The sequence below is a fragment of the Nicotiana tabacum genome, chromosome 22, assembly GCF_000715075.1.
Source record: "Nicotiana tabacum cultivar K326 chromosome 22, ASM71507v2, whole genome shotgun sequence".
Classification (NCBI taxonomy): Eukaryota; Viridiplantae; Streptophyta; class Magnoliopsida; order Solanales; family Solanaceae; genus Nicotiana; species Nicotiana tabacum.
The window spans coordinates 21,918,960-21,932,255 of NC_134101.1; the positions used below are offsets into that span (position 1 = coordinate 21,918,960).

General features: G+C 43.1%; 1 protein-coding gene across 1 annotated transcript; it reads left to right on the plus strand.

The window, feature by feature from the left end:
* Positions 1-194: 194 nt before the first annotated feature.
* Positions 195-599, plus strand: LOC142175742 (secreted RxLR effector protein 78-like). Its single transcript, XM_075242725.1, has one exon. The coding sequence runs from the start codon at positions 195-197 to the stop codon at positions 597-599; it is 405 nt and encodes a 134-aa protein (XP_075098826.1).
* The last annotated feature ends 12,697 nt before the right edge of the window (positions 600-13,296 follow it).

Sequence of the window (13,296 nt, forward strand, 5' to 3'; positions counted from 1 at the left end):
AGATCCCGGTGGAATTATGGAAGAGCGTGGGTAAGGAGGGTGTTGAATGGCTTGCTAGGTTGTTTAACGTCATTTTTAGGACGAAGAAGATGCCGTAAGAGTGGAGGCAGAGTATGATGATTATGTTGTATAAGAACAAGGGGGATGTCCAAAACTGCAACAACTATAGGGGTATCAAGTTGTTAAGCCACACGATGAAAGTGTGGGAGAGGGTGATTGAAGGGAGGTTAAGGAGGAGTATGCCCATTTTCGAGAACCAGTTTGGTTTCATGCCTGGACGGTTGACTACTGAGGCCATTCACATTGTGAGGAGATTGGTGGAGCAGTATAGGGCGATGAAGAAGGATTTGCATATGGTTTTCATTGACCTGGAGAAAGCCTATGACAAAGTCCCAAGAGAGGTTCTATGTAGATGTTTGGAGTATAATGGAGTGACTGTAGCGTATATTAGAGTGATTCAGGACATATATGATAGAGCTAAGATACGAGTTAGGACAACAGGAAGAGACTCTAATTATTTTCCTGTTGTGATGGGGTTGCATCAGGGATCATCACTTAGCCCATTTTTGTTTTCCCTGGTGATGGATTCATTGACGTGACACATTCAAGGGGAGGTGCCTTGGTGCTTGTTATTTACGGATGATATAGTCCTGATTGATGAGATGCGAGGTGGCGTTAACGAGAGGCTATAGGCCTGGAGACATACTCTAGAGTCTAAGGGTATCAAGTTGAGCAAGATCAAGACAGAATACGTGGAGTGCAAGTTCAGGGGTGTTACCCAGGAGGCTGACTGGGATGTGAGGCTCGATACGCAAGTCATTCCCAGGAAAGAGAGAGTTTCAAGTATCTGGGGTCTATAATTCAGAAGGATGGGGAGATAGATGAGGATGTCACACACCGTATCAGAGCAGGGTGGATGAAGTGAAGGCTCGCTTCTGGTGTCTTGTGTGATAAGAATGTTCCGTTGAGACTTAAGGGTAAGTTCTACAAGGTAGTGGTTAGACCGACTATGTTGTATGGGGCAGAGTGTTGGCCAGTCAAAATCTCCCATGTCCGGCAGATGAAAGTAGATGTGATGAGGATGTTGAGATGGATGTGTGGGAATACTAGGTTGGATAGAATTAGGAATGAAGTTATTCGGGACAAGGTGGGAGTGGCCTATGTGGAGACTAAGATGCGTGAGGCGAGGTTGAGATGGTTCGGGCATGTTAAGAGGAGAAGCAAAGATACCCCAGTCAAGAGATGTGAGAGGTTGGCCTTTAGAGGTAAGAGGAGAGGTATAGGTAGGCCAAAGAAGTCTTGGGGAAAGGTGATCAGGCGGGACATTGCGCAACTTAAGCTAACCGAGGACATGACCCTAGATAGAAGGGTGTGGAGGTTGAAGATTAAGGTAGAAGGTTAGTAGGTAGTCGTGCATTTCTCTTTGACTTCTATAGTTCGATAGTATTAGTGCTAGTACGGTACCCTTTTTTCCTTAGTGTGCTATATTCACATGGCTTATTATGTTATTGCTAGTCATCAGTAATTCCGTAGTTTGCTGGCAGTACTTCGTTCATATTCTCGTTTGCTGCCTTGGATTTAGTTTTCTAAATATATTGTCTTGCTATTACTTGTTATCGGTACCTCTTTCATATTCTCTGTTGCTATCTTTGCTTTAGTTTTCTAATTATTGTTCTTGCTATTACTTGCTATCGGGGCTTCTTTCATCTTCTTTAGCCGAGGGTCTATCGGAAACAGTCTCTCTGCCCTTCCAGGGTAGGGGTAAGGCTACGTACATCATACCCTCCCCTGACCCCACTTGTGGGATTATACTGGGTTGTTATTGTTGTTGTTGTTGGTATCCTTTAACAAAGATCAGAACACTCGTTAGTGTGCGACCCCATAGGTTCGATACTAAATTGAACACATCAATATACTAATCAAGGGTGGCATCTAGAAACACTCCTCAATGATCGAATAGAATGAAGTATACAATTTACTCTCAAGAACCCGTAGAAGAATAATGCATTAATTCCTTCTGTCCTTATAGCTCTGGGTCACCCTAGGATATGGTTCAACTGTCAAATCTTAATAGGCGACCAACTATGTGTTCATGTCAAATATAATCGACCATTGAATGACCTAAGAAACTCTTTTCTTCTTTCATTCAATCGCCCTGGCCAAGGTCTTAATTTGGTCGGTTATAATACATGACAACATGGAGCTTAAACTCATTACCAAGTGCTCTGATACCAACTGTCACGACCCCAATTTCCCTCCGTAGGATGTCGTAATGGCACCTAGTCTCTAAGACTAGGTAATCCTAATAATTTGCTGAATAACTGAATAATAAACTGAACTCCAATCTCAACACATGATATATAAATAAAAACTGCGATTTAATAATTACAACACCCAAAATCCGGTAGAAATAAGTCACAAGCTTCTAAGAGAAAATACTAAGCGTCTCTATACATCAAGTCTAAAGAGAATAAGGGAAACAACATAATAAGGATAAAGGGGGACTCCGAGGTCTGTGGATGCTGGAAGATATACCTTGAAGTGTCCACGTGCGGTCCAACTCACGGATATCTAGTATGGCGGGAAGAACCTGGATGTGCAAAAAAAGATATGTAGAAGTGTAGTGTGAGTACACCACAACGGTACCCAGTAAGTGCCAAGCCTAACCTCGATAGAGTAGTGACGAGATCAGGTCATGTCACGACCTAAAATCTATTAAAAGTCGTGATGGCGCCGGACACCGCTGTCAGGCAAGCCAATAATAAATACTCAATTTGGTTCTCATTTTAATATTTTGAAATCATATTTTTCCTTCCATTAAATAGTAGAATATGGAATTTACAGAGTAAATGATAATATTTTTAAAAATTTCATTACAGAGCAACTCGTAATCACTCCAAAACCCGGTGTCACAAGTGCATGAGCATCAACTAGGAATGTAAAATAAAATACAGCATCTGTTCGGAATACAAATTTGGACAGGAGAAATATAAATACTCTGAAGGAGACTCTGCCGGCTGCGGGTTGTAATGTGGAATGCAGCTCACATAAGTCCCCGCATGCATACACACCTCTGCTCTCACAAGGCCACTAGTCATATATGTACTTGTACAAAAGTGTGCAGCAAGTGTAGCATGAGTACGTAACCAACATGTACCCAGCAAGAATCTAGCCTAACCCCGGAGGAGCAGTGACGAGGGGTTGACATAGACACTCACTAGTGGTCCAATAACATCAGGTACAGTAAATAGATAAGTAAATATGAGGCAGAGTAAATAAATGAGGTAAACAACTAATAAATCACGCGGTACAAATTCCCCTTATCCACGAGGAACCCAAGCTCTCCATTAGAAATTCCCTCCTTAACCGGAGCGCATATATATATATATATATATATATATATATATAGATCTCATAAGATAGATCGTCATAACTCAGATCAGGAAAACTCATAGATATACTGGCTTTTTTCCAAATATTACGCATGAATCCATGATGCTATGATATAGGAAATGCCGAGGCGTACGACCCGATCCAACATAAGAATTTAAACTATGCACTGCCGAGGGTAGAACGACCCGAACCATAGATATATTTATTAAACTGCAGAGGAGAACGACGCTCCCATGAGAGTGTGGTACATAAATACTGCCGAGGCGATCGACCCGATCCCATAAGAATGAAATACATAATCCTGCTGAGGCAAACGACCCAATCCCATAAGAGTGAATTACATAATCCTGCCGAGGCGAACGTCCCGATCTTATTAGAATAAGAAGCTTGGACGGGTCCTGTCACGACCCGAAATTTCCCACCGACGGGACCGTGATGACGCCTAACATTTCACTTGCTAGGCAAGCCAATGTTAGAAAATCGTTAAACCAATTCCTTATTTCCATTCAGTAAATAACAATAATTAACTAAGATGAAATATAATAAGTAAGGAATATTATAAAACTGTATTAATTACTACCACCCGGATCTGGAGTCACAATTCACAAGCATTCTAGAATTTACTACAAGTAATAGTCTGAAAGAAATACAACTGTCTGAATGAAAGAAAATAGTAGGGCATAAAAGATAGATGGGGACTTCAAGGTTTGTGAACGCCGACAGATGTACCTTGAGTCTCCGGACAGCGGACCAATAACAAAATCTCGATCAACCTGAGCCGGTATCAAAATCTGCAGAGAGAGTGTAGAGTGCATCATCAGTACAACCGACCCCTTGTACTGGTAAGTGTCGAGCCTAACCTCGGCGAAGTAGTGACGAGGCTAGGATAAAATACCCACATATAACCTGAACAGTATAATCATGTTAGTGGCAACAACAATAAATAAAGAAATAATGCAGAAATAATGGGAAGGGGACATACAGTGGGGGAATACAATATAAAGAGTGAGAATTATGAAAAGACAGAATTAAACCGAAAATCCTTAAACGAATTGAGCAATTAAAACAGCAAGGAAAACTGCATGGCATCACCCTTCGTGCTTTTACTTTCAACCTCACCAATTAAATAAATAGAACGGCACGACATCACCCTTCGTGCATTTACTCTCAACCTCACCAAATAAATAAATAGAACGACACGACATCACCCTTCGTGCATTAAACCTCTCATAATATACACGACATCACCTTTCGCGCTTTAAACCTCTCATAATATACACGGCATCACCCTTCGTGCTTTACACTCTTCCTCACAATATAAATAATGCATGCACATCATCACCCTTTGTGCTTTATACTCCTCCTCACCAATCACAGAATCAATAACAACGGATAGATAAGAGTATCACAAAGAAACCAGTATTTTACCCATAATCAATAACACAATGTAATCTCAACCTTGAATCAATATTCTAAAGTTACCAAATCTCAGTGAAACCATATATGAGTCACCCAACATTTCAAATAATCCGCTAAGCATGGATAGTAGAATTTAAGGCTACAGAATAGACAAGAATAGAATTTCACTCACATGCTATGACTCGACAATGATGCATAGATGCTCGTCACCTCACCTATACATCGTATTTAATAACCAAACACATAGAAAATGAACACATAATACTTATTCCCTCAAGCCAAAGTTAGACACGACACTTACCTTGCTCCGAAGACCACTTAATTCTTAATCACAGCTTTTCTTTTGGAATTCACCTCCAAACCACTCGTATCTATTCAAAAATGATTCAATAATATCAAATATTGCTAAAGGAATAATTTATATTTCATAAATTAAATTTTCCAAATTTTCCTTCAAAAAGTCAAAAAAATCGACCCCGGGAACGCTTGGTTAAAACCCGAGGTTCGGACCAAAATCCATTTACCCATTCATCCCCGAGCCTGAATATATAATTGGTTTTGGAATCCAGCCTCAAATTGAGGTCTAAATCCCTAAATTCCCAAAATCCCTAGTTTCTACCCTAACCCCTAATTCTACCATAAAAACTCTAGATTTTAGGTTGAAAATTCAAGAAATGTAATGGGTAATTGAAAGAAAATGGTTTAGAATCACTTACCAATACTTTGGGGAAGAAGTGACTCTTGAAAAATCGCCTCACACCTTTTGGTTTTTGAGAAAAATGAATTTTTGGCTAAATCCCATGTTTGGATTCTATTAAGTGCTAGGCGACAGTGTTCATCGCGTTCGCGAGAGCAGTGTCGCATTCGCGAAGAGTATAGGCTGCCAAGCCTTCACGTTCGCGAGACAGTGCTCGCATTTGCATAGGATACCCTTCCCTGGTCTTCGCGTTCGCGAGACAGTGTTTGCGATGAAGAAAAGGCTGACTCCCACCCAGTGCCTAACACTACGCGTTCGCGATGTGCTTGTCGCGTTCGCGAAGGGTAACGCCCCCATCGCTTCGCGTTCGCGACCAAGCCTTCGCGTTCGCGAAGAAGAAATCCTTGCCTCATCAGTTAACTCTTCGCGTTCGCAAGAGGACTTTCGCGAACGCGGAGAAGGATATGCCAGACACCAGACTCTGCAGAAAAACCAAATTTCCAAAGTCCAAAACATCCCGTAGCCTATCCGAAACTCACCCGAGCCCTCGAAGCTCGAAACAAAACGTGCACAAAAGTCTAAAATCATTATACAGACCTGCTCGCGCGATCAAATCGCCAAAATAACACCTAGAACTCTAAATTTAGCACCAAATCAAATAAAATTCTCAAGAACACTTTAAAATTTCTATTTTCTCAACTGGACGTCCGAATCACATCAAATCAACTCCTTTCTCACCAAATTTCATAGACAGGTCTTAAATATCATAATGAACCTGTACCGGGCTCCAGAACCAAAATACGTACCCGATACTAACAATGCCAAATATCAATCAATTCTTAAAAACAAATAATTTCCAAACATTTAATTTTCATAAAAAAATTATAACTCAAGCTAGGGACCTCCGAATTTGATTCCGAGCATACGCCCAGATCCCATAATTCGATACAGACCTACCAGGACCGTCAAAGCACGGATCCGGGACCGTTTAACAAATATGTTGACCAAAGTCAACTAAAATTAAATTTTAAGGCAAAAATTCTTATTTTCATTAGTTTTAAACATAAAAGCTTTCCGGAAACCTGCCCGGATTGCGCACGCAAATCGAGGAGGGTAAAAATGATATTTTTAAGGCTTAAGAGCGCAGATTTGAGTTCTAAAACATAAGATGGCATTTTGGGTCATCACATTCTCCACCATTAAAACCACCGTTCATCCTCGAACAGACATATAAAAGTACCTGGGCTGGTGAAAAAGTGGGGATATCTACTCCGCATATCGGACTCGGACTCCCAAGTAGCTGCCTTAATAGGCTGACCTCCCCATTGCACTCGAACTGAAGGGTAATTCTTTGATCTCAACTGGCGAACTTGCCGGGCTAGAATTGCCACCGGCTCCTCCTCGTAAGTCAAATTCTTGTCCAACTAGACAGAGCTGAAATCTAAAACATGGGACGGATCGCCGTGATACTTTTGAAGCATGGACACATGGAATACTGGATGAACAACTGCTAAACTGGGTGGCAACGCAAGACTGTAAGCCACCTCTCCCACTCTCTCCAGAATCTCAAAAGGTCCAATATACCTAGGGCTCAACTTGCCCTTATTTCCGAACCTCATTACAACCTTCATGGGTGATACCCGAAGTAACACTCTCTCTCCGACCATGAATGAAACATCACGAACTCTACGATCGGCATAACTCTTCTGTCTGGACTGAGCTGTGCAAAGTCGATCCTGAATAATCTTGACCTTATCAAAGGCATCCTGTACTAATTCTGTGCCCAACAACCGAGCCTCTCCCAGCTCGAACCACCCAACTGGCGACCGACACTGCCTACCATATAATGCCTCATAGGGAGCCATCTGAATGCTCGACTGGTAGCTGTTGTTGTAGGCTAACTCTTCAAGGGGCAAGAACTGATCCCACGATCCTCCGAAGTCTATAACACAAGCGCAGAGCATATCCTCCAAGATCTGAATAGTATGCTCGAATTGCCCGTCCATCTAAGGATGAAATGCTGTGCTCAACTCAACCTGCGCACCTAACTCACGCTGAACGGCCCTCCAAAAGTGCGAGGTAAACAACGTACCTCGATCAAAAATGATAGACACGGGCACCCCGTGAAGACGGACGATCTCACAAATATAAATCTCTGCTAACCGCTCCGAGGAATAGGTAACTACCACAGGAATGAAGTGCGCTGACTTAGTCAGCCTATCCACAATAACCCACATGGCGTAGAACTTCCTCTGAGTCCGTGGGAGTCCAATAACAAAGTCTATAGTGATATGCTCCCACTTCCACTCAGGAATCTCCATTTGCTGAAGCAAACCACCGGGTCTCTGATGCTCATATTTCACCTGCTGACAATTTAGGCACCGAGCTACATAGGTAACTATGTCCTTCTTCATTCGCCTCCTCCAATAATGCTGCCTCAAGTCCTGATACATCTTGGTGGCGCCCGGATGAATAGAATACTGGGAACTATGGGACTCCTCAAGGATCAACTCACGAAGTCCATCCACATTAAGCACACAAATACGACCCTGCATTCTCAAAACTCTGTCATCTCTAACCGTAACCTGCTTGGCACCACGATGCCGCACTATGTCTCTAAGGATAAGTAAATGAGGATCGTCATCCTGCCGATCTCTGATGCGCTCAAACAAGGAAGACTGAGCAACTGTACAAGCTAAAACACGGCTGTGCTCAGAAACATCTAACCTCACGAACTGGTTGGCTAGGGCCTGAACATCCAATGCTAGTGGTCTCTCACCAACTGGAATATAAGCAAGGTTGACCATACTGGCTGACTTTCTGCTCAAAGCATCGGCCACCACACTGGCCTTCCCAGGATGATACAATATGGTGATATCATAGTCCTTCAATAGCTCCAGCCACCTTCTCTGCCTCAAATTGAGTTCCTTCTACTTGAACAAATACTGTAAGCTCTGATGATCAGTGAATACCTCACATGGCACGCCGTAAAGATAGTGCCTCCAAATCTTTAGCGCGTGAACAATGGCTGCCAGCTCTAGACCATGAACAAGGTAATTCTTCTCGTGAACCTTCAGCTGCCGTGAAGGATATGCAATAACCTTGCCACCCTGCATCAACACCACACCCTGACCAATACGAGATGTATCACAATATACTGTATAAGATCCTGAACCTATGGGTAACACCAATACCGATGCCGTATCAACACAGTCTTGAGCTTCTGAAAGCTCGCTTCACACTCGTCTGACCACCTGAACGGGGCACCCTTCTGGGTCAATCTGGTCAACATGGCTGCTATGGATGAAAACCCCTCCACAAATCGACGACAATAACCCGCCAAACCCAGGAAACTACGAATCTCTATAGATGATGCAGGTCTAGGCCAGTTATGAACTGCCTCAATCTTCTTAGGATCCACCTGAATACCCTCTGCTAATACAACGTGACCCAAGAAAGCAACTAAACTCAACCAAAACTCGCATTTTGAGAACTTAGCATATAATTGGCTATCTTTCAGAGTCTGAAGAACGATCCGAAGGTGCTGCTCATGCTCCTCTCGACTGTGGGAGTAGATCAAGATATCATCAATAAACACAACCACAAAGGAATCCAAGTAGGGTTTGAACACCCGGTTCATCAAATCCATGAATGCTGCTGGGGCATTTGTCAGCCCAAATGACATCACTAGAAACTTATAATGCCCATACCGAGTTCGAAAAGCTGTATTAGGAACATCAGATGCCCTAATCCTCAACTGATGGTAGCCATATCTCAAATCAATCTTTGAAAACACCTGGGCACCCTGAAGCTGATCAAATAAATCACTAATCCTCGGCAATGGATACTTGTTTTTGATAGTGACTTTGTTCAATTGCTGATAATCTATACACATCCTCATCGATCCATCTTTCTTCTTCACAAACAACACAGGTGCACCCCAGGGCGAGACACTAGGTCTAATGAGACCCTTATCAAGCAAATTTTGCAACTGCTTCTTCAATTCTTTCAACTCTTACGGGGCCATGCGGTATGGCAGAATGCAAATGGGCTGAGTGCCAGGAGTCAAATCAATGCAAAAATCAATATCCCTGTTGGGTGGCATCCCCGGTAGGTCTACAGGAAACACCTTTGGAAACTCACGAACAACCGGTACCAAATCTATGGAAGGAACCTCCGCACTAGAATCGCGGACATAGGCCAAATAAGCTAGACACCCATTCTCGACCATATGCCGAGCCTTCACATAAGAGATAACCCTGCTGGCAAAATGGCCAAGATTCCCTCTCCACTCTAATCGAGGCAACCCCTACAAGGCTTAGGCCACTGTCTTGGCATGACAATCTAATATAGCATGATAAGGTGACAGCCAATCTATACCCAGTATGACATCAAAATCAACCATGTCGAGAAGTAGAAGATCTACATGAGTCTCAAGACTCCCAATGGTGACCTCACACGAACGATAAACATGATCTACAACAATAGCATCTCCTACTGGTGTGGACACATACAAAGGAGCACTCAAAGAATCACGGGGCATAATCAAATAGAAAAGCAAAATAGGATGACACATAGGAGTAAGTAGATCCCAGATCAAATAGAACTGAAGCATCTCTACTACAAACTGAAATAGTACCTGTGATAACAACGCCAGATGACTCAGCCTTAGGCCTGGCTGGGAAAGCATAACACCGTGGCTGGGCCCCACCACCCTGAACTACGTCCCTGGGATAGCCTCTAGCTGGCTGGTCTCTACATCTAATGGCCTGACCTCCACCTTTAACTGTCTGGCCCTTACCTCTGGCTGCCTGACCCCTGCCTTTGGCTGGCTGAGTAGGTGGTGCAGCAACTGGTGCCGGAACCATGGCACGAGAAATCTAATGCTGTGAGCTGCCTGTTGCTGAGGAAAAAATCTAGCAATGTACCTCGGATCACCACAAGTATAATATAACCTCGGTTGCTGTGACTGCTGACCCTGAAACTGACCCTGTCGACCTGAATAACCACCCTGATAACTCTAGAGTGGAGGTGCACTAATAGGAGCTGGTGGTGCACTGTAGGCTAGCTGGTCGGAATAATGCATCTAAGGGCCACGACCACCTGAGGCACCATGGGATGCCTGGAGCGCTGAATGAAACGACCTGGGAGGATGGCCTCTACCAAAAGTACTCCTACCTCTAGATGAGGCACCGCTGAACTTACCGGAATGACTAGGTCTCTTGTCAGACCCCTGACCTCCCTGAGTAAGAACCATTTCGACTCACCTGGCGATATTAGTAGCCGCCTGAAAAGAAATCTCACTCCCAATCTCCTTAGCTATCTGCAATCTGATAGGCTGAGCAAGTTCATCAATAAACCTCCTCACCCTCTCTCTCTCTATGGGAAGCAGAAGAATGGCATGACAAACCAAATCCACAAAACGGGTCTCATACTGAGTAACAGTCATACTGCCTTGCTGGAGACGCTCAAACTGATGGCGATGCTCCTCTCTCAATGTGATAGGCAGAAACTTCTCTATGAAGAGCTGAGAGAACTGGTCCCAAGTAAGAGCAGGCGACCAAACTGGTATGGTCAACAAGTAATCTCTCCACCATTTCTTGGCGGAACCAGTCATCTGAAATGCAGCAAAATCAACCCCATTGGTCTCCACTATACCCATGTTCCGTAGAACCTCGTGACAACTGTCAAGATACTCCTGGGGATCCTCTGAAGGAGAACCACTGAAGTGAACAGGAAAGAGCTTGATAAACCTGTCAAATCTCCATAAAGCCTTAGAAGACATAGCTGGCCCATCTCCGACCTGTGCCGCAATAACCAGCTGAACTAATCCGCCAGTCTGGGCCACACTCTCCATAAGGCCCACAAAAGGACCAAAGCGTCCTGAAGTATTGGGGTGGCAATGAACCCCTCCGGAACCTGAGCTGGTCTGGTAGAAACAATCTGGGATGGAACCTCCTCATCAAGCTCTATCTGAGGCTCCACTGCTGGGGCTGCTGCTCGGGCTCTAGGCTGAGCAATTCCCCTGCCTCGACCTCTGGCACGGCCTCGACCTCTGCCCCGCGTAGGAGCTGCCACTGGAGGCTCTGGCTGCTGCTCAGTTGAGGAAGCGGTACGTGTTCTCGCCATCTGCGAGAGAATATGAGTAGAAAAGTTCAATCAGTATTGAGAAAGCAAAATCGCACGATAGAGAAGAATAAAAGTTAAACTTGTTCCTAAACTTCATAGCCTCTGGAAGATAAGCACATACGTCTTCGTACCGATCCTCCAGACTCTACTAAGCTTGCTCGTGAATCGTGAGACCTAGGCAACCTAGTGCTCTGATACCAAATGTCACGACCCAAAATTTCCCACCGACGGGACCGTGATGGCGCCTAACATTTTACTTGCTAGGCAAGCCAACGTTAGAAAATCATTAAACCAATTCCTTATTTCCATTCAGTAAATAACAATAATTAACTAAGATAAAATATAATAAGTACGGAATATTATAAAACTATATTAATTACTACCACCCGGATCTGGAGTCACAATTCACAAGCATTCTAGAATTTACTACAAGTAATAGTCTCAAAGAAATACAACTGTCTGAATGAAAGAAAACAGTAGGGAATAAAAGATAGACGGGGACTTCAAGGTCTGTGAACGCCGACATATCTACCTTGAGTCTCCGGACAGCGGACCAATAAAAAAATCTCGATCAACCTGAGCCGGTATCAAAATCTGCACAGAAAGTACAGAGTGCAGCATCAATATAACCGATCCCATGTACTGGTAAGTGTCGAGCCTAACCTCGGCGAAGTAGTGAGGAGGCTAGGACAAGACACCCATATATAACCTGAACAGTATAATCATGCTAGTGGCAACAACAGTAAATAAAAAAATAACGAAGAAATAATGGGAAGGGGACATACAGTGGGGGAATACAACATAAAGAGTGAGAATAATGAAAAGACAGAATTAAACCGAAAAACCTTAAACGAATTGAGCAATTAAAACAGTAAGGAAAACTGCACGACATCACCCTTCGTGCTTTTACTCTTAACCTCACCAATTAAACAAATAGAACGACACGACATCATCCCTTCGTGCATTTACTGTCAACCTCACCAAATAAATAAATAGAACAGCACGACATCACCCTTCGTGCAAATAACCTCTCATAATATACACAACATCACCCTTCGTGCTTTAAATATCTCATAATATACACGGCATCACCCTTCGTGCTTTACACTCTTCCTCACAATATAAATAATGCATGCACGACATCACCCTTCGTGCTTTACACTCCTCCTCACCAATCACAGAATCAATAACAACGGATAGATAAGAGTATCACAAAGAAACCAGTATTTTACCCATAATCAATAGCACAATGTAATCTCAACCATGAATCAATATTCGAAAGTTACCAAATCTCAATGAAATCAGATATGAGTCACCCAACATTTCAAATAACCCGCTAAGCATGGATAGTAGAATTTAAGGCTACAGAATAGACAAGAATAGAATTTCACTCGCATGCTATGACTTGACAATGACGTATAGATGCTCGTCACCTCACCTATACATCGTATTTAACAACCAAACATGTAGCAAATGAACACATAATACCTATTCCCTCAAGCCAAAGTTAGACACGACACTTACCTTGCTCCGAAGGCCACTTAATTCTCAATCACAACTTTTCCTTTGGAATTTACCTCCAAACCACTCGTATCTATTGAAAAATGACTCAATAATATCAAATATTGCTAATGTAACTAATTATATTTCATAAATTA